This window comes from Chiloscyllium plagiosum, chromosome 11 (assembly GCF_004010195.1).
Source record: "Chiloscyllium plagiosum isolate BGI_BamShark_2017 chromosome 11, ASM401019v2, whole genome shotgun sequence".
Classification (NCBI taxonomy): Eukaryota; Metazoa; Chordata; class Chondrichthyes; order Orectolobiformes; family Hemiscylliidae; genus Chiloscyllium; species Chiloscyllium plagiosum.
The window spans coordinates 31,763,611-31,786,524 of NC_057720.1; the positions used below are offsets into that span (position 1 = coordinate 31,763,611).

Sequence of the window (22,914 nt, forward strand, 5' to 3'; positions counted from 1 at the left end):
AACTCTGACTCTAAGACTTTCATTCTAAGTACTGTTCCTGGAAATCCCTTCACATTTTTCTGTTAAGGCCTAGTCCTTCAATTCTCAGCATACTTTTGCTTTACAGTTATGGAAAAAAGATGTTGAACCTAAGCAAATCAGCAGAATAAAAATTGAACTCTACACCCTCCAGTTTTGTTTTCAGAGGTATGAGCAAGGAAAGAACCAATCACAGCAGTTGATCACTTGCTACAATTTAAATGACTTGGCTGTGCCAGCAGGTACTTTGGGCCTAACATTCCCCTTTTCCTGTTTTGAAGGATTGAGAAAGTGGTCTTTTTGTCCTAACTTGAAAGGGTTGTCTTTGAAAACCTGCACAAAGTGTTTGTGCTCCAGTGATGGTTGCTGATATTTAATCAAGGTTTTTTAGTGATGGTGAGATCAGACTTTCAAATGTGCTCTCATCAAAGAGCAGACACTTTTTTTCTCTTTTTGTACAAATGTCTTTATTGCAGCATAAGAATACAAGGCAGTAGCTCTTGGAGTTTTGCTAATCATGCTTTCTGGGTCACTGTCATTTTAGGATCACTGGTGTTTGCTTGATGGCTTATCCTGGATTTCAATCTTGGGTTAGTTGCATTGTCCTAAATCAAATTATTGATTGAGACAAACTTTGCCTCAATGTAAGAAGCACCCACGACATGTTCAGCTGCAAATGTTTGCTTTTTGCTGTTTGGTTCTCTGACATATGTAGTGATGCGAAGTCCTTTTTGTAAATGACCACCTGTCACTTGTCAATGTCCAACAGGTTCTCTTCTCAACTACACATATGCTTTCGACTGCAACATTTGTCTCCCATTTATTAAACAATACTGGAGAAACCTGAAGGGTTTTTTCAGAAAAGCTTGTGGTGAGCACACTACTGTGTAAGCAATTAAACAGTTGAATTTTACATGGTTTAAATAGGACAATGTAATTGGGTAAATGGTATTGCTCATGTCCAAGCCTTTTGAACTGATTTTTGACAGGGGCAAAGTATTGTGAAGTCCTAAACCAAAGTTCACAATTTATTGCTTGACAAAACAATAATGTACGATATTTACACTAGCTTCGTGGCTGTGGTTAGCACTGCTGAGCCAGGGACTCTGGTTCGATTCTAGCCTCCGGCAACTGTCGCTGTGGAATTTGCGCATCTAGTACCTGCGTGGGTTTCCTTCCACAATCTAAGACGTGCAGGTTAGATGAATTGACATGTTAAATTGTCCATTGTGTTCATGCATATGTGGATTAGGTGCATTAGTCAGGAGTAAATGTAGAGTAACTGGGTAGGGAATAGGTCTGAGTGGGTTACCCTTTGGAGGGTCAGTGTAGACTTGGGCCAAATGGCAAGTTTCTACATTATAGGGGGTCCATGAAAGTTTGCAGGTTAATGATGCTGTATTTGTGCCTAATTTTACACTTCATTCATGATCTAGCATAGGTAAATTAACTTCACTGGAAATTTTGGTATTAAGCCATTGGTAAGATTGCAGAAATTGACATGATTGGCAGTGTAATTTTCTGCATCACGCAATCCAGAAAATTTATGATTAGCTTTGACGCAGGCTATAATCTGTCAACTCTATTAGGAAAACAAAATACGAGAAATTGTCAGCAAGTCTGACAGCATCTGTGGAGCCTGACCTGTGGTGTCACTGATTTTTGTTTGATTTTCTAAATCTTCAATCATCTGCATGCTGGCATTCCTGCTATGTGGGGCTCCCATTCTTCTGTGGATTAAACTATTTTAAGTGTCAATTTCCTCTCCTGATTTTAATGCTGCTAATCCTACGTCTCCTCTTTGTAGTGTTCCCGCTGCTGGTATACACTCTGATTTTCAATTTAGAGCAACAATCTAGTTTAAAGTAGAGTTGTGAAGGAAAATTATTGTTTAAGTATCACAATTCTGGTGAAGATAATAGACATTAATGCATTGGTAGGTGCTGTTTTTCCATCTTTAGAGTTTTTTTCATGCAATGCTTAGTGTAAACAAGATCAATATATAAAATTAGTCTTAACATTTTTGTTAGAAAATAAATCTGAGCCTTCATTTCTAGAGTTTACATAGTGATAAAGTAACCTTGAAATGTCTGAAGTTCTGACACTTGCATTCTGCTTTGGGTAACTGAGTGGGTCTCAACCAAACTGAAATGAACAATAGAATAGACTAGCATACAAAAATGCACATGCAATATCATCAATTGATAAAAATGTATTTCTTTCAACTTTCTTTCATGCACTGATTCTGGCTCATTAAATAGAGTTGGAGTGCTGATCAGCTATGATCTAATTGAATGAACTGTTTAGGGAGGTGAATGGCCTCCTGTTATCTTGTTGCTAGACAAGATGCCTGCATTCACTGGACACATGGTAGTGGTCATATCTATCTGTTAATTGTCTAATAATGACTTAGTTGGAGAAGTGGGTCTAGCCAGTTAAAGTTAAGCAGCATCCCTCCATCATTTGGGAAAGATTTGAAATCAGTCAGCATGCACCACCATTTCAGGACAGTTTTTCTGTGGAGGGTGGAAATTTGAAATGTCAAATGCAGAAACTTGATCTGTCATTTTCAAATAAATTGTTTCAGAAGCTCATGAACATAGTCTGGTTCTAATTGAAACCTACCATCTGCTAACAAAGAAAGTTGTTCTGCTAACTCTGCAGAAGTCCTGTCTCAGGCAAAAAATTCAAATGCAGGTTCTTTTGATTAAAATATCAAGTTTATTTGAAAAAAAAGAATGGACATGCACTTGTCTACATGTTATACACTGGACTCATCAATCACAATCTACATTGAGAATAGATTTTATGTTCTGATACAATTTTTTTAACTATGTACTTTATATACTATCTAGAAATATAATAGCAGTCATACATTTGCAGTTTCCCAGATGGGTATTCTCAGTTTCTAAATGCTATTTGTTTGAATATCACTAGATATACAATATTACATTAAAGTTCAATCTTTTGAAAAGCTATGCTAATTTCGATTCTTTACAAATTTGATGTAAAAAATTTCACTGGTAATACATACCATGTCTGCTAAATAATTCAAAAGAATTTATCCACCAAATCAATTAAATCCAACCTATGCTTTCTTTCCTCAAGGTACTTTAATGGCTGTTAGTATTACGTCTGGCTAATGCACATTTCCTTTCAGTAAAGTAGGCATTAATGCCTTGGAAATGTTTTTGAAAATTGTCTATGCTGTTCTACATGGCCAGTGAAAATTTGAATCAAGCAATAAGTGTAACCACCTGGTGCTTCTCAATTGCATAATTTTAGCAATCTTCCCCTGCAGACACATGTAATAATCGTTACAACATAATGTTAGAATATATAAGCATGATATACAAGGCACTTATTGTAACTAGCTGAGAAGGGTATATGATTGAACTTCTTGTCCAGAACTATTGAACAGTTTGAAGCTGTGTTGTTTGAGGCAATTTTGTGTTTTAAATTGTCTGCTGTTCCATTGGGATGGGCACCACTTAAACTCAGTTGGGATCTGTTCTGGCAATTCATACAACTACGGAATTAGGATTGGGTGGGGTCACATGATAGGTTTAAAAAATTGAAGGCGAGTATACCAATATGACAATTTAGATACAGTTAAGCAGAATTTGTCAGGAAGGGACAGAGACTTTAACAACAATTGACCAATCAGTGAATAAGGTTCATATAAAGAATAGAGTGCTGGAGCACATCAGATCAGGCAGCATCTGAGGAGCAGGAGAATTGATGTTTTAGGCTTATGCCTGAAATGTCAATTCTCCTGCTTCTCGAATGCTGCCTGACCAGCTGTGCTTTTCCAGCACCACACACTCTACTCTGATCTCCAGCATCTGCAGTCTTCACTCTTTCCTCATACAATGAATAGTAGGTTTATTTTTTTTTAAATAAAACTAAATGCTGTATATATGAATGTATAAACCTTTTGTAATAAGGTCAATGAGGGACTGGTTTATTGCCATTACAAAGACCTATTAGGAAAAACTGTCAGGAAAAAGGATGTGCTGGAGAAACTCGGGTCTTACAACCTTTGTGCTTAGAGACACAGTCAATGTTTGGAGCCCAATATGAATTCAGAAGTAGTACTGCAGAGATTTACTGAACTCAATGTTAACAATGTTTCTGCCTCCAGATGCTGCCAGCCTGCTGAGTGTCGCTTTTTGGTTCAGATCTCCAGCATCTGAAATACCTTGCTCTTATTTAAGTGTCAAAAAATGTTGGTTTGAGTAATTTGTTGAGATTATCTTGTAGGACTCTCCACAGTTATTGTATCATTGGATGGAGCATTAAATAATAAATTATTACAGCTTATAAAAAAAGCATTGTACTAATGATGGGCAACTTGAATGTTCATATAAATGAGAAACTTCTGATAGTGATCCTAATACAATTGCATATTAAAATCATAGCACAACTGCATTCCATATTAAGTTTGAAAGCACCTTACCCCAATCCCCAAGAAGAATTTAAATTAAAACAAAATCACTTATGTAGGTATGAGGGGTGACCTGGTTTATATTGGTTAAGTAGACTAAAATATATGATGGCAAACAAATGGTAAATATTTAAAGAAATAATTCAAAATGTACATTAAAATATATGCCATTAAAATGTTATAAAAAGCTAAATGAATAATATCAGTGATTTACAAGGTAAGTTGAAATATTAGATTATAAGAAGATCAACGATCTTGCAAAGATTAGTTGTAAGCCTGAGAGTTTAGAAGTTTAGAGTATTTCAGAAACCCTGGGGACACAGCCACAAAAATGTGCTTTAAAAAACAATGAGGAAACTAGCCAGGAATGTAAAAAAAATGGGTTGTAAGAGATTTTACAAGTACACAGAGAAGAGCTCAAGTCAACATTGGTCCTTTGGACAGAAATCAGCAAGAAGAGACGAAATAGGAGAGACATTAGACAAAAGTATAGATACCACATGCCAAAATTAAAGGGTACCTAAGGGCCAAATAATAGTAAGGAATTTAAGGTAATTAATATCAAGAGGTAAAAGATATTGGAGGAATGTACGGAACTAAAAACCAATAAATCTCCAGCACCTAGTTGTTTGTATCCTAATGGGGGTTAAAAAAGGTAGCTACTGAGATAATGGATGCATTGGTTATAATTTTCCCAAAATTCCCTGAATGCTAGAACATTGCCCAACAGATTGGAAATTAACAGGTGTAACACCTCTAAAGCATTCTCTAGAAAGGAGGGAGTTAGAAAAACAAAACTGGAAAAAATGCTAGATTCTGTGAACCATTTCTTAGCAAGTTCTTGGAAATTCAAAAATCCAACATGGTTTACTCTCTCGCTGAGGATATGTGCATGGCTGTAGCTGAAATGATATCACAATGGCTTTGTAAGCAATTTAAGTCAAACAGTGATTTGCTGTGCCATTCACTTGCTTATGTAACAAAACAGTTGCATAATAATACAAGATTGGGTCACATGAGCAATGCAATTATTACAATCTAACTATCACCATTGACATTAAAGACTTTAAGCAACTCAATAGATCACTTTAATCAAACAGTATAAATTCAGATAAATTAGTTATTCAAAATATATCCCATACACAGTTGCAACAGCAAAAAGTGAAGTGTTTTTAAAAGTAGCTGTTGCATAATTGTCAGTCAATGTGTCCCACAGACAGCGGCTCACAATTAATATTCCCTGATCATTGAGCTGGCCCAGTACCACATTGCATACTAGCTTGTATCTCGGGATATTAATATCCTTCACTTTCAACCTGATATGGTCTGTCAAACTCTGCACTAACTGTACACTTGTTACAGGATTATAGCTGTTGTTGGCCAAGTAGTTTGAAAGAGTTCCCTCCAAGACCTTTTGGACCTTGTAGGGATCAAACTTGTAGCCTTCATCTGGCTGTGATTTGTAAGTATTTTCACATTTCACTTCCCTAATAGGTTGATACAGGGGCAATCCAGAGAAACTGACTTGACCAGAGGTCATCCAGCTCATGGAATGTCTTTTGCCTTGCATCATTGAGCTTTTGCGAGAAAAAGACACATTGACATTATTTATAATCGAGCTCCTTCTGGAAGGAATATGAGGTCTTTCATTGATGTTCTTCAGCTGCAGGTGATGTTTGCTGGCATGCATGTCCACAGACTGGGAACTTCTGCGAGTGGAAATGGAGTTTGCACAAGGGCACTGTCCCAAATTGTGCCCAGATAAAGCCAGATTGAATTGAGCTAAAGCTTCTTGTGATAAAGGCATCTGCTTGGCGGTCATATCAAAATGAATATTGATCTGTCTAAAGGGAAAAAGATAAATTTCATTTAGGTCAAAGGCTTTAACCAAATTTTACTTTTAATGCACTTTTATCTCCAGTGATATTCCAAATCTGAAAGAACTTTGAGATCACTGTCAACACCACTCAAGTCTGTTTTTGAAATACAATGTTGGCATAGTGTGAATCACTCTCCGCTGTCTCCACAGACTTTATCTGCACTTCTGTTACAGGGTCTGGGTTCAGAGTGATCCTAATTTTTTTCTCTTACTAGCTTCGAGGTTTAAAGAAACAAGAAACAACATCCAACTAACCCCCACCCAGAAAAACTGCAAAGAAAGATAGAAATATAAGCCAGAGGACAAAATATGCATATTTGAGGGCAACATTTTCTAGCAAAACTGTTGACTCTTATCCATTATGTGGTATGGTACTGTATAATATAGATCGGAAGGTTGCCAAGTTTGATTAATTTGATCAAAACCAATAGCTGAAATGATCAATGACCCTCTGTGCCCATGGGTTAAGGGGAGGGAGTAATTAGTTAATTGCATTTTCTGCTCTACATAAACATTGCAACAGTTTTCATGCACAAAAGTGAGTTGAGGGTACAATAAGCTTCTTGTCATGATAACAGGGAGGTCTTGTGTCTCAATGGTAATATCCATTGCTCTGGTCCACAACCCCTGGGTTTGAGTCCCCCCCAACAGGACATGTTGGCCATGGAATACGCATTTGTAGCATAAGTAAATGGGTTGATTGCCATCTTGTGCATCCTTCCAATATGCCTGATGGTGTCTGGTAAGGGTGGGAGAGTTCCTTTTAGGTGAGACTAGCAGTGCTTAAAATCAACAAAAAGAATTCCTGGGTCTTTAAAAAGGTTAGAATATGGGGTGGAAGTTGTCTCAGGAATGATTCTTGGTGAAATATCATTGTGTCAGCCCTGGTGCAGTGATAGTTCTTTCATCTGTGACTCAAACTCAGAGATTCCTAGTCACTTTCCTCTTGCATTTATCATGAGGCAATACTGCATTTGTTGGACACTCTGTCTTCATGAATGAAATGTTAAACCACAGAAAGTCCTGCACACTTCTCAAATGAGCATAAAAAATTCCATGAAGTCATCTGAAGATACTGAAGAGAAATTCTCTTGGTCAGCATCATTCAAACTTCACCAACAAAAGCAGATAATTTTTCCTTTCATTTTGTGGCACTGTGCAAATTGACTTCTGTATTTGTTTTCAATGACGATATTTCAAAAGTAATTCATTGGCTGTAACACACTTTAGAATATCCCAAGAATATTAAGGGTTATAAATGTAAGTTTTTTTCTTTCTATCCATCTATGTTAGCCGTTGGAGTGAAACAAGTATTGCACAAAAGTGATTTAGGTGAATACAGTGTGTATAGAGTCAGATATCAAAATTTTAAGCCCTGTTTTACAACTGGGAGCCAACACAACAACTGTGGCAGAGGAGAGAAACTATTGTTAGCTGTTCCATTGTTGCTTTATTCACTTCAAAAAGTGGCAATGGATGAGGCCTACTGATGATGGGAACCAAATTCATTACTGTGCATGTGTTATGTAGTGATTTGAGCAGATCGATATTGTCTCTCAGATTCTGTCTCCCTCTTATTTATTTTTAATTATTATTCAACAGTTAATCTAGCAAAACACTCCACTAATTGTTTCATATGTGCTTTTATCTTTTGGAGTAAACCAGTTGATACAATGCAGATTGTCTGAAATGAGAATGTGGTTTGTTGGATGAAGGAAGAATGTTAATTCTACAGGCATCTTCAGGATGTTTGGCATACAAACATAAAAGGATACATTTATAATGGTTTTTGTTATATCTAAAATTGTATTAAATGTTTAGCTTAGAAAAATGCACAGAGATGGATCATTATTAGAGCAAATGAATTATGCCATCCATAATGTGTACAAAACCAATAATGAGGACATCAAGTAATTTCCAGCCCTAGAAATTGGGCTGTATATTATCCATCAAAGTTTGACACTCAGCAGGGTGCTGCTGAAATGCCAGAGGGGATCTGAATGAAGTTCTTCCCAATCCCCTCAACAGATCCATTAATTGGCAATCTGTTGTTGCCACAGTTCACTTGGCTCTAGCATCATATTCAGAGGCTGAAATGTGTTTGGCCACTGATCCAACATTGACTTTCCTCATTGCCCTCCTCATCCTGCTTCCCAATCCACCTCCATACTCTGATAAGGTTTCACCCAATGACTAACTGACAAATGTTCTTACTTCCATCATGTGACATTTTTTGCAAGTTGCTCTATGGTTGTAAAATTGGATAGATTTCCTGAGATGGTAGATGTACTCTAACTTGTCTTCAACCATATATTTACACATCTACCAGAGTTTTCTGGATATAGTCAGACTTGATAAGCCTGGCCAAAATTATTTTCTACAATCAGGCTTGCTGAAGTCAATTAAAGCTGTCTGACTGATGTTTTAGTTAAGGTCAATGTGCTGAGTACAGATCAAGGATTGAACCTAAGATTCAATTTCCTCTGCGTTTGCTTTATTGAGTTAAAGTTTAAAGGGTTGGCGAGAATATCACAAACTTGGATATATCAAAGGAGACTAACATGTTCCAACAGGTATAGAAAATGCCTTAGTAATGTTTTAACTTGTTTATTTGTTCAGCAACTTCGAATTATTCATTAGAATTTAACTGTAAAAAGTCTCCAGCCTAGCAATTCCTGCCAGACCACTGTACTGCTGGAACTGTGACTGGGGAGAATGTCAAAAACTGACCCTGATGTCAATTCTAATGCAAACCCCAGGTTTGGTGCATTTGTGCACTGTGAAGTGGGCAGGGAACATGGGAGTGAAATGTTGCCTTGTGGAATAGTGCAAAATAGAGCAACACCAAATCCACAGTCCATTTTAACAATCCACCTGATCTTCATTCCTGTTAAGAAGGTAAAACACTTTACACTTTGTGATCATCCATTTTATAATCTCCAAGATCAGGAGGGTTTGAGCCATGGGGAGAGGCTGAATAGACTGGGGCTATTTTCCCTGGAGCTTCAGAAGCTGAGGGTGAACATACAGAAGTTTATAAAATCATGAGCGGTATGGATAGGGAGAACAGTCAAGGTCTTTTACCCAGGATAATGGAATCCAAAACTAGAGGGCATAGGTTTAAGGTGAGAGAGGAAAGATTTAAAAGTGATCTAAGGGGCAACTTTTCCTGCAGAGGGTACTGCATTTATGGAATGAGCTGCCAGAGGAGGTGGTGGAGCTGGGTACAATTACAACATTTAGAAAGCATCTGGATGGGTACATGAATAGGAAGGGTTTAGAAGGATATGGGTCAAATGTTGGCAAGTGGGACTAGCTTAATTTAGGATATCTGGTAGGCATGGACAAACTGAACTGAAGGGTCTGTTTCCGTGCTGTACATCTCTATGGCTCTAAGTTCATGCCTCCTGAGTTGCACAATGATGGGAAGGAAAATTTGTTGTGAGACTAAGAAAGGCCATTCCATTCCCACTTTCCTGAGAAACTGAAAGTAGAACAATGGAAGGAAGCATCAAGGTTTAGGAATAGAGAAGTGGTGCAGCTGCAAGCTCCAGATCTTTCATTATTCTTGCATGCAATATGAATGTTGCTGACTGGGCTAGCATTTATTGTCCATCCCTAAATGTCATTGAGAAGCTTGCCTTGCTGTTTAATGTGGCAATGGTAGTAATCACAGAGGAATTGCGTGTTAGAAGGAAGGATGACAGAAAGAATGACATGCAAGTTTTGGGCAAACAATTCTTCTGTATTTTACCTGGATATATCCCAAAGTAGGATGCTCTGCACCTTATGAAGTGAGCGCTATATTGCTGACTGTAAGTGTTAAAGAGTCATAGAGTATTATAGCATGGAAGCAGACCCTTTGGTCCAACTCGTCCTACTTGCTTGCGTTTGGCCTGTATCTCTCCAAATCTTTCCTCTTCATATACTTATGCAAATGTATTTTAACATTGTAATTTTACTTGTATCTACCACTTCCTCTGGCATTTATTTCACACACTAACCACTCTTTGTGTAAAAATGTTGCCCCTTATTTCTTTTTAGACCTTTTTCCTCTCACTTTAAAAATATTCCCCCTAGTTTTGAACTCCCCCACCTTAGGGAAAAGACATTTGCTATTCACCTTATCCTTGCCCTTCATGATTTTATAAACCTCTACAAGGTCCCTCCTCAACCTCCTTTGCTCCAGTGGAAAGAATTCCAGTCTAACCAACCTCTCTTTATGGCTCAAACCCTTCATTCCCTGCAAAATCCTGGTAAATAGTTTCTGAAACCTCTCCAATTTAATAATATCCTTCTTATAACAGGGCAACCAGAACTGCACACAGCACTCTAGAAGTGGCCTCACTAACATCCCATACAATCTCCTCATGATGTCACCGCTCTTATACTCAAAGGTCTGAGCAATGAAAGCAAGCATGCTAAATACCTTCCTAATCCCCCCCCATCTACCTTAGATGCAAATTTCCAAGAACTATATACCTGAACCCCTAGGTCTTTCTGTTCTACAACACTACCCAGGGCTCTACCATTAATAGTATAGGTCCTGCCCTTGTTTGTTGCAGAGAAGGATGATTATTCAGCTGTCTGAAGACTGCAGTTGGATAAGGTAACTCCACTGAATTATTCATTTATTGTGTTGTAGCAGACCCACACACCTTATCTTCAAAATGGTTAAGGACTATAAAATCCAACAACAGTCTTTGGTACTAATCACTCTCTCAGTGCCCTACATGTACACAGATTACATAAAAGCTGCAATTTGGCTGTTGGGCCCTGCAAGCCTGTATGCCCATACATTAAAATCTGACCTTCTACCTCAACTCCAACTTCCCATATCTAACCCCTTTCTTCCCCTTCATATCTAAAAATCTCCGACTTCCCTCTCAAAATATACAAAGTATCCACAGCATTCAGGAATAGAGAATTTCATGACTTCATAGCCCCATGAAGATGGATATTTCTCCTTTGTTCAATCTTAAATTTCTAACTTCTTATCCAAAGACTGTGATTTTGTTTTGGAGGTTCCCTAGTCAGGAAAAAATTTCTTGCATCTTATATTCTGTTCAGATTTTATACCTTTTCAAAGAGATCGCCTTTCATTCTTCACATCCCCAGGGAAGACTGACCTAGTCAACTTAATCTGTCTTCAAAAGCCAACCTCTTCATCCCAGGAACTTGGAAACTGAATCTTTATCGCATCCCTTTTGGCAAGTATGTCCAAACTTCAGATAAGGTAGAACTGCACACAACTCTTCCCAATACCCTTTCTCCTATGCGCTAATCATTTTGCAACAAAAGTTAACCTACCTCATTTGCCTTCCTAATTGCTTGTTGTACCTTATATTGACCTTAATTTAAGAACAAGGATACCCAAGCTCCTTGAATGAAAGCATTTCCCAATTCCTCACCACTTTAAAATATTCTATTTTTCTCAGCAGAATGGATAATGTCATACTTTGCTGCTAGGCCAAAGCTTCTAATCTTTGTTGGAATCCCTATCTCCCATTCACATCCGTGTCAAATAACACAGTTACTTAACTCTGATATTTTTGGGACTATATTCTAACGGCAATTTCTCTGGACCTCAGTAAGAGCAGCAATCCTCAATGGGAGCTGTGCAGTAAGTTTTTGTAGATGTCATGCTTCCTGTTTATGGCACAAGCTGCTATGTTCTAGCAGGTAAAACTTACAAATGGCCAAAGTCATGAGAAGGTGAGCAGTATGATAAAAGGGTGAGGAGGAAAGGTGGTGGTGGGAGTATTATTTGGGTCAGGGATGGAATGGGGTAGTCAGGGGGTTGTACGATTTGATACCAGTTAGCTCAGTTGGCTAAATGCTGGTTTGTGTGGGTTTAATTCCTGCAATGGCTGTGTTGACCATCAGGGTTCTGCCTTCTCAACCTTGCTCCTCACTTGGGTGTGCTGACCCTCAGATTAAACAACCGTCTCCCTAATAAGAGAGGTGCTGTATGGTCCACCGGGACAATGGTGACTTTACCTGAATGTGGTCAGGTCAGGACAATAGTTGGGTCAAGGGGAGGTGAGTAGTGGTGGAGTTCATGGGTGGTTGGTTTGCAGGCATCATAAAAGGGTAGTTGTAGTGTTTGAGGAGGTTGGGTTAGTTGTATAGTTACTAAGAAGTTAGAACTTTATCCGTGTAACATTTCACAGGTAATTATCCAGGTAAGTGAGTTGGAACACTTCAAACTTTTCTTAGGGTTTTAGATTCAGGATAATTCTGATCAGAAATTCCAACCTGCTCAGCAATTCCTACATATTCATTGTTTTGGGACTTAGACCCCAAAGTGTCTTTTGGGAGGTACAATCCTCTCTGACTATCTGAAGACCAAACGATCCAAGTCATTGCAGAAGATCTACTGTGGTCTTGCATAGACATCCAATCTGCTTATATCATTCTGCAGCCTTTTTGCATTCTCCTCGCTGCTGTTCATCTAACTAATATCGGCAGTCTTGGATACATTACATTCAGTCCTTCCATCTCAGCCATTAATATAATCTTTAAATAACTGAGACCCAAGTATTTGCTGATCCTTGCGGTACCTTCATAGTCACGGCCAGCCAATCTGAAAATGTTAATTTTATTCCTACTTTGTTTTCTGTCGTGATTTTCTAAGATCCCGATTACCACATGCATAATAATAAATTCTAATGTTTTGCTTACAATTCACGTTGGGCTAACGTACCTATACACCCCCATTTTCTATCTTCCCCTATTATTAAATATCAATTGTTAAATTATGTTTGCCAAATTCAAACCCTTCAGAACTCTTCTGGAATCTAAGGATTTCTGGAAGATCAGTGTATCTCTGCCACAGCTCAAAGTGAAAGTCACCAGGTCAATGGGATATATAACGACTTAGTCCCATTAATTTATCCAGTACTACTTGTTTAATTATACTTCTTTAAATTTTCTTTATTCTTTTGTGGGGCTTGGGCATTGCTTGCTGGCCATCATTTATTAGCGTGGTACTGGAAAAGCACAGCAGGTCAGGCAACATCTGAGGAGCAAGAAAATCGATGGTTTGGGCAAAAGCCCTTCATGAGCAATCCTTCATCAGGCTTTTGCCTGAAATGTCGATTTTCCTGCTCCTCAGATGCTGCCTGACCTGCTGTGCTTTTCCAGCCCTACTCTAATCTTGACTATAATCTCCAGCATCTGCAGTACCTGCCTCCGTCCGGCCAATATTTATTGCCCATCCTTAGGTGCCCTTAAGAAGGTGATGATGAACTGCTGCAGTCCATGTGCTGTAGGTAGACCACAATGCTGTTAAGCTGTTAGGGAGTGTATTCCAGGATTTTGGCCAGTAGCTGAAAAAAAAGGTTATATATTTCCAAGTCAGGATGGAGAGTGACTTGGAGGGAACTTGCAGGTGGTGATGTTCTCCTGTCTCTGTTGCCCTTGTCCTTCTAGATGGAAGTGGTTGTGTGTTTGGAAGGTGCTGTTTAAGGATCTTTGATGAATTTCTGAACTGCATCTTGCAGATTGTGCACACTGCTGCTACTGAGCTTCACTGGTGAAGGGATGGATGCTTGTTGATGTGATACCAATCAAGCGGGCTGCTTTGTCCTGGATGGTGTCAAGCTTCTTCAGTGTTGTTGGAGCTGCACTCATTCTCGTAGCACTGCAACCATGATGGTATCTACTCCTGTCTTTTCAATGTGTCTCTCTGGAGTCCCTCCTGGTCCCTTGTCCACTCTCTGTATCAAGGCCTCCATTGCTGTGTTGGAAAATCTCAGAGCACAATTTTATTCTGTTGCACTATTTTTCAGTGTTCATCTTATGGAAAGGAGAAAGAAATTCGGTGAGATCCCTTCAGGTGTGGGAGAGGCATAGTGATATTATTGTGAGATTATTAATCCAAAGATCCAAGCAATGTTCTGAGGACCTGGGTTGGAGTCCATCATAGCAAATGGTGAAATTTGAATTAAATGGAAAATAAAATCAGGAAATAAGGTACTAATGACCATAAAACCACATTGTCAATTGTTGGGAAGGTAACTGCCTTCCTCAGTTGGTCTGCCCAACATATGTCTCTGGACAACTAGAGATGTGCAATAAATGCTGGCCTAGCCAGTGACATCTACATCACTTGAGTGAATTAAGCCTTCCTGAAGAAGGGCTCATGCCCGAAACGTCGATTCTCCTGCTCCTTGGATGCTGCCTGACCTGCTGCGCTTTTCCAGCAACACATTTTCAGCTCTGAATTAAAAAAGGTTGTTTTATCTGAGTTTCAATCCACCCATCAGTTATGCCCTTCTCATGTGTTCACCAACCCAGAGACAGAAATCCACATAGGAAAAGAGAGATGGTATCATAGTTTGACGCAACATTGAAGGAAGGCATTTGCAATGACTTGCATTGTTTGGCTTCCTAGTTTTCTTCAATTAATACTACTACCCTTTTTTCCCTTCATGTATTATCCAACTCACCTGAGAGAGTTAATATTGAATTTGCTTCCCCCACTTCAATGCTTCAAACATGCATTCCAGACAGTACTGCACAAAGATTACGAGTTTAGATTAGATTACTTACAGTGTGGAAACAGGCCCTTTGGCCCACCAAGTCCCCACCGACCTGCCAAAGCGCAACCCACCCAGACCCATTCCCCTACATTTACCCCTTCACCTAACACTACGGGCAATTTAGCTTGGCCAATTCACTTAACCTGCACATTTTTGGACTGTGGGAGGAAACCGGAGCACCCTAAGGAAACCCACGCAGACACGGAAAGAATGTGCAAACTCCACACAGTCAGTCACCTGAGGCGGGAATTGAACCCGGGTCTCTGGTGCTGTGAGGCAGCAGTGCTAACCACCGTGCCGCCCACAAAGATCTATTTCTGTATGTCATCTGTTGTTCTTTCAGTCACCTTAAATCTCTAGTTCTAGCTAATTGACTCTTCTATCATTGCAAACAATTTCTTCTTGTTTACCTATCAAAACCATTCATAGTTTGATCACACTATCAAATCTCCTCTTCATCATCTCTGCTTTCAGGAAAACAACAGTGTCCATTTTCCTCTCTGTAATTTAAATCTTCATCACCGGTACCATTCTATAAATTCTCTGCATCCTCTCCACAGAGTTAACATCCTTCTTAAAGCATGATACCAAGAGATGAACACCATACTCCAGAGAGGCCTAACAAATGTTCTACAAAATACCTTGCAAGAACTGTAACAAACACTACATTGGACAAACAGGCAGAAAGCTGGCCACCAGGATACATGAACATCAACTAGCACCAAAAACGACATGACCCACTCTTACTAGTATCCGTACATACAGATGAGGAAGGACACTACTTCGACTGGGACAACATATCCATCCCAGGACAAGCCAAACAGAGATACACACGAGAATTCCTAAAAGCATGGCATTCCAACTGGAACTCTATCAACAAACACATTGACTTGGATCCCATTTACCATCCTCTGAGAAAAAGAACAGGAAATGACATCACAACCCAAGGAAACCTAAACACACATATAGTAAGCAAGCTATGCCACCAGTGCTTCATCCAGAGGCTCACTGATGATGTCACCTAGTATGGTGATGAAACGTCTGAAAACGAACCTTCCAAAAAGCTAAGCATAACTTAGAGTCACAGAGATATATAGCACAAAACAGACCCGTTGGCCCAATTCGTCCATGCTGACCATATATCCTAAATTAATCTAGTCCCATTTGCCAACACTTGGCCAATATCCCTCTGATATCCCTTCCTATTAATATACCCATCCAGATGCCTTTTCAATGTTGTAATTGCACCAGCCTCCACTACTTTCTCTGGTAGCTCATTCCATACACACACCACCCTCTACGTGAAAACATTACCCTGTAGATCCCTTTTAAATCTTTCCTTGTTTTTGAACTCTATTTCTCTATTAATAAAACCTAGGATAATACATGACTTCTCAAATAGTCCTGCCATCTTCATGCATACACTCCTGAAATTTTCTGTTCCTTGCCCTTTTTAAAATCATGCCATTTATTTTTAAGCCACGAACACAAGGGAGATGGAAGGAAGAGTGAAAACATAAACTTTCTGGGTTCAAGGAATGTCAGCCACAGGTAATAAATGTTTCTGACTCCAGTCTCAGGGACTGCGCCCTGTATAGAAGAGTGTTGACCAATCCCATGGAGATATGAAGGCCAATCTCAGAGGACATGAAGCAAATAGTACGGGTCATGGTGGAGTGTAATGCCATCCATTGCAGCCTGTATATGTAATTGGAAAGAGACAAGCCAAGGTTACTCAGGCAGTTGAAGGCGAAGCCTAGCCTGCCACAGACTTGGCTTCAAAAGATCCACAGTTACCTAAACTTGGCCTTAACCAACCCCAGTTTTAATTGTTCCTCTATTGATGACGTAACTGTAACTGTCAAGGCCTGATGCTGTGGAATTCACTCCTCGAAATTCTCACGGTCTCTATTACTCTTTCCACATTTAAGATGCTACTTTAAACCTGTTTCTGTGACCAAGCTTATGGCCACATGGCTTAATATCGCCTTATGTGATTTGGTGTCATATTTTGCGATATAACGGTTTTATGCAGCACCCTGGGATGTTTTATTGTGTTGAACGTGCTAGGTAAATATAAGTTTTGTTGTTGTCTCAAGCAGTGAGTCACTCAGTCCCAATGCATGCTGTATTTTGAAATGCATTTACAGTTATATGGACAAATACAACACTCAATTTGCACACAGAGTAAGTTAAACGCACGACTACGATCTGCTTTCATGGTTTTGGTTAAAGCAAGATTGTACTTGATGCAAGCTGTTAACTTTAAGATGCAGGAATAACTGACCAAGAATGGCATGATCCAACTTTCTTCCTTCCCACTCCCTTTCCAACATGACCATCTTTGGCCTCCTCCATTGCCTCAACGAATCAACCGCAAATTGGAGGAACAACACCCCATCTTCCACCTGTCCTGCATACAGACCGGAGGACTCAACATTGAGTTCTCCAATTTCAAATAACCTCCCTTCTCATCACCCGACTCCCTTCCCAGCCCCTCCTCCCTCCCTTCCATTCTTCTCATCAACCTTTCCTTCCAGCAACCAACTGGATTGATTCCTCCTATCGACCAACCAAGTCCTACCCTTATCTGTGTTCACCTATCCCTACCTTATCAACCTACCCCCCCCGCCCCCCCTACTTTATCTTCAGCTCCCCTCATCCCCACCCGCAGTCCTGAAGAAAGCTGTACCTGAAACGTTGACTTCTCCACCTCCTGATGCTGTTTAGCTTGCTGTGTTCTTCCAGCCTCCTGCCTGTCAAACTTTCTTTAAGCATTTGTGTGATAACTTGACTTAACTTGACCGAATTAACTTGACAATACATGGATAAGTTCATGAATAGGAAAGGTTTGTAGGGATATTGGCCAAGTGCAGGAAGGTGGGACTAGTTTAGTTTGGGAACAGGGTCAAGGTGGACTGGTTGGACACTTAAGGTCTACTTCCCTGCTATGTGGATCCATGACTCTATCTGAGGGTCGGAACATGGCTAAATTGTAGACAATAACAATAATAAAGCACCTTCAATTTATGATTCTCAATGTGTAACTTTTAAGAAAATATTTACATTCCATTTGAATGTCTATAAATAGTTTGTATGCTGCAATATCAAATCTGTTACAACAAAATTAAACTGCAAAACAAAAGCAATTGTATTATTCATCAAAAGCAAATGCATTTTACTTCAACTGCACACTACAGATAACAACACCTTTTCAACAAATGTTTATGAACATTTTAATAACTTCATCCACTTGTAGGGAAATTCATAATCTAAAAATAAATTCTAATTGGGTAGGAATTAAATACACAACAATATATTTAAACAGCTTGAAAAATATGTTTACCATCAAGGGATGTAAGCAGTCTTACCCTAGAAAGAATTCAAAGGCAACAAATCTCTGATAATTTTCTGCAGTCCAAGGTAAAACACCATCAAGACTCTCCTATAACTGTACTTGCTTTTGTGACCAAGGTACAAGCAGTCTGGATGAAAACTTTAACTATAATGATGTTTTACACTTCCATGGGGATGTTATCAGCTCCCTTTAAGCCTTTAAAAATGACTGTAAAAGGGAAAAATAAAAGTTTAATCATTCTCCCAGTGCCTTTACCACCTGATAAATGACTGACCATTGATTGAATGGCTTATTGCACCACTGCACTACATGAAGAGAAGTGCACTCAAAACTATTAAGGCAGCGCAAATCTGGGCAGCTTGCCACCTGTATATGTTTCCATGGTGACAACTTCCACCCCACGACAATTTTTTCAAACAGTATTAACTTCTGTTATAGACCAAGGTATATCAGGGATAAACTTTATCACGGCTAACATGTTTGACACCAACCCCCTTGTGCCTTTGAAGGATATATTTACTTGTTAGTTTTTGGTATACTTAGGGAGTTTAAAAAACACCTCATTACTGAGCTAGTTTTGTTTCCTCAAAACATTAGCTACAGTCAACTTTTAAATAAACATTTTATTCATAATTTAAGTTTCTCACATTCTTTGTAAATTTGTCACTGTGCCTGTCCTTGCCAACAGATGGACAGAATAACTTGTTTTAGCACTCCAATAATGCTGCAGTATAGCTGGTGTCTAATCATGTCAAATGTGATGTGGAGCAAAGCATGACATCTGTCTCAAATGCTTCCAGAGGTCAAGAACTCACTTTTCCAAGAATTATAGTTCACTAAATTACTTTTCATTGGCATGTCTAATTAGTGAGTTTTGGCAGACCCTCCACGATAAGAATCCAGTCCAATCCTATCCACAACCAGTCTTCACAAAGATTTACTTTCCAGAAGCACTCATTGAATAACAATGATGAAAGAGCCTTATAATGTTAAGGCCAGGTGATATACCGTTACTGTTCCCTCAGCTGAAACCTGCTAGTTCAACACATATCTTAATGCATAATAGTGTTTTGAAGAGAATAGTCTGTTTTTGACTGGCCAACCCATTGCTCTGGGTATCTTTTGTATGAAAGAAACAATTAGGTTGAAAATCTATAGGTGATATCTGCATATTACTATAGACTTGATGCTCTTTTAATGATTCCATTCAGTAGCACTGAATAATACTTGTAATATGTTTGCAATTTAATTTAATCCCCGTCCAAGATGGCAAGGAGAAGGAATTGCTTTTCTATTGATTGATAATATTGGAAATTCTCTCTCCAGCGAGTAGGATAGGCTGTGTCATTGAATATATTCAATGCTGAGTGAGACAGATTTGTAATGATGAAGGCGCATTAAGGTCACTGTCAAATCAACTATGATCTTAGTGAGTAATGGTGCAGTCTTGATGGGCCAAATGGACCTTTGCTGCTCTATTTCTTATGTACTTATGATCTATTATAGGTCCAGATGCACATTCACTTGACTTTTTGCAGAATTCCTGAGACTTGAACATAAATACTAAAGCCAAATGGGAGGAAGGAATATGTATTTCTAAAACTATTTTTGCTAGGTCAGTCATAAAATACTTTATGGAATGAAGAATTGTGCAATTTCACAACAGCACTACTTTTAAAGCAAATTCTTATAAGGCAATTAAATACCACACCACAAACACTAGTCTCCTCATTGATAATGCACAAAAGATTTATGATAAGATAAAGACTGAACAGCAGGCAGAAAGGTCTACTCTTTGAATTTGGACAAGTTTGAAGGCAGTCTTACAATCCACTGTTAAAGCGTAAACGAGATGGCAATATTTTCTCTGCTTGTTTTTTTAAAACTTCACTTGCAGACCATGGGCACCATTGACTTCCATTTATTGACCGTCTCTAATTGCCCTTGAGAAGGTGATGCTGTAGGTAGACTGACAATACCTTAGGAGGGAGTTCCAGGATTTTGAGCCAATGACACTGAAGGAAACTGAGTGTGTAGTTAAACATGTTGAATTTTGCCGCAGTGTTCAACTTTGCTATAGTGTGTGAACTGAACAGCAACTTTCTGCAGGTGCAATTGCACATCCATATATTTTCCACTATGGATTCAATGTGGTTTTAAACATGTCTACCAGTGTAAAACATGTGCTAATAAACCAAGTATAAAAGATTGGATCCAACCAAATGAAATAGCAAACTAATTCTGGATATTTTACTTATTTGCTTAAAGAATACCTGAAGCCAAACAAGAGCCTCTTCATTGTTCTGTAGAGGGGACATTCTTCACTAATTTGTGGCATTTGATATTGCAAAAGTATATATAGTATCACGTTCCTGACAGGACAGTGCACTATAACTAAACTACACTATTTCACAAGTTATCACAATTCCTAACTTTTGGCTGTTATTTCAGATAAAATAAACTCACATCAAGTTTCATCAATAAACAAGAAATGTTTACAATTAACAAACTTACCCTTTAACAAGTGAAAAACAGATGATTACTTACTAGAATGCATACTTAAACTATATCCCCTTTAAACCCAAACATTGTTTCACAGATAGGTCATACAAGACTGAGCAGTTCTATGGAAATATCATGGCTAGAAAATTTAGGCAAAAAGGAACAAATTCTGTGGATTAACATTCTAATCAGAAAGGCCAAATGAGGTGACTTTCTCATAAGTCGTGGTTATGACATCAGTTGTTGACCTCAGAAGATCTTTAGCTCAGTAGTCGGTCAGTTGGACCTACCTCTTTGTCTGAGGTAGAAGTTGTTGTCTTCAGTGTCATTGAATGCTGGTTTTCTTCTGTAAAGAAAAGAGAGATATGTTTGGTTTCCAGGTTTTCCTGAGCTCCTTTGGCAAAAGATATAGCTTACTTTAAGGGAAAGTAAATAAATACAACCTTCCTATTTCATGCAGAGAAATGAGCCATTTGGTTAATTTCACTATATAAGATTATTTAATTTATAATAAATGTCTTATAAAAATGCAAAGAAAATGGATAGCAAATCATTGTGGGTTTTTTTTCATATATACTATAAATATTTTAATGAACTGAGATGCCAATTTTGTTTGTCTTATATTAAATAATTGGAGGTCTTGTGGTTCAGTGAGTTGAGTCCCTGTCTTTGAGTCCAAAGCTTTGGATATGTGTGCAACCCAGGTCTTTATGGCTTAGGGACTTGTATTTGTAACATGACCAAACAGGTAGAAAATTAAGCTGCAAATAATAGCAACAGAATCTTTCGATCAAATAACAATTTCGGGGGATCTAAGATGGCGGCGATCCGAGAAGATCACACTGCAGAGCTTCACATCGCAGCAGGAGCAGGACGGTTCTTTAACCCACCCAACCCAGGTCATCAGGATTTCTTGGGGCATTGGAAAGATTGTGGAGCCCCAAGAAACATTTAAAAATTGACTTAACTGTATTTTCAGCAATCCAGAAATGCCTAAAAAGGGAGGAGGAGCATCTGAGGCCGGGCCTGCAGCTCAGCCTGCAGCAGCCTCGGAGCCGATTACTCTCCAGGATCTGGTGAACCAGCTCTCGAAATCTCGCGAGATGTTGGGGAAACAGATTGAAGAGAAGCTGGCTCCAGTCTCTCTCATGCTGCAGAAGCATGAGAAACAGCTGGGGGACCTGGAGAAGAGGACGGATGAGGTGGAGCGCAGGGTCACAGTGGTGGAAGCTGATGCCAGTTCATTTAAGGAAGAGATCCAAGCCCTGAAGATGCAGGTTCGTAATTTGCATGACCAAGTGGATGATCTTGAAAACAGGGGCAGGAGAAAAACATTCGGATCATCGGTCTGCCTGAGGGTAAGGAAGGTGAGCGGCCTGCGGAATTTGTTGAAGATTGGCTTCTGAAATTCCTTGACTTGGAGACTGGCATGAGAGGATTGAAGATGGAGAGGGCTCACTGGTCGCAGCACGGAGGTCGGGTCTGGGTCAATGCCCTTGTCCTTTCTTGGTGCGGTTCCATCATTACCGGGATAAGGAGAGAGACATGGAGGCTTCCAGACTCCAGGGGAAGGATCCAAAGGCCCTAATTTACGAGGGATCTAAGATCATGTTTTTTCAGGACTTTTCAGCGGCGGTGATCCAGAAACGAAAGTCGTATGATGGTGAAGGAGCTTGGGATTCAGTACACCCTGAGATATCCGGCAGTGCTTCGGATCACCTTAGATGGATCCATACATCTCTTTGACACATCGGAGAAGGCAAGAGACTTTGTGGACAAACTAACCTAACTTAAACAATTGTAGTATATACAAATATTGTTGCTTGGGTATGCATTTATCATTCTGTAAAAGAAATGGAGGAAATCCGGTTGGAGCTTTGTTTTTTCCCCTTTTTTTCCCTCTATTGATAATAATTTGGTTCAAACTATGTCTGATGGTGGTTAAGATGTACATTTTAAATTTCTAAGTTAGGACATACCAAAGGATGGGTGGGGTATTTATTCCCCTTTGTTTTTATAAAATAATTTTTTTTATTCATATTGATATTCTATGGGGTGTTTATTCTTTTTAGCTTGTGCTTGCGATACGGCTCTAGCTGGGAGAGGTGAAGGTGGTTGAGATGGTTAGATGCCTATTTATGGGCAGTTCGGGACGGGTAGTTGC

General features: G+C 39.1%; 1 protein-coding gene across 14 annotated transcripts in view; it reads right to left on the minus strand.

The window, feature by feature from the left end:
* LOC122554275 (dynein light chain Tctex-type 5) overlaps positions 1-22,914 on the minus strand; it is a 122,079-nt gene that overhangs the window by 36,149 nt on the left and 63,016 nt on the right. For 6 of the 14 annotated variants that reach the window (XM_043699046.1, XM_043699045.1, XM_043699037.1 and 3 more), the window contains 2 exons: positions 21,041-21,096; positions 3,804-6,309 (listed from right to left, as the gene is read on the minus strand). In XM_043699046.1, coding sequence (XP_043554981.1) covers positions 5,586-6,287 — 702 coding nt within the window. In that variant the 5' untranslated portion in view covers positions 6,288-6,309; positions 21,041-21,096 and the 3' untranslated portion in view covers positions 3,804-5,585. Of the gene's footprint in view, positions 1-3,803; positions 6,310-18,261; positions 18,456-21,040; positions 21,097-21,718; positions 21,743-22,914 lie in introns of those variants that run through there. The other 8 variants (XM_043699038.1, XM_043699040.1, XM_043699042.1 and 5 more) reach the window with 4 other exon arrangements.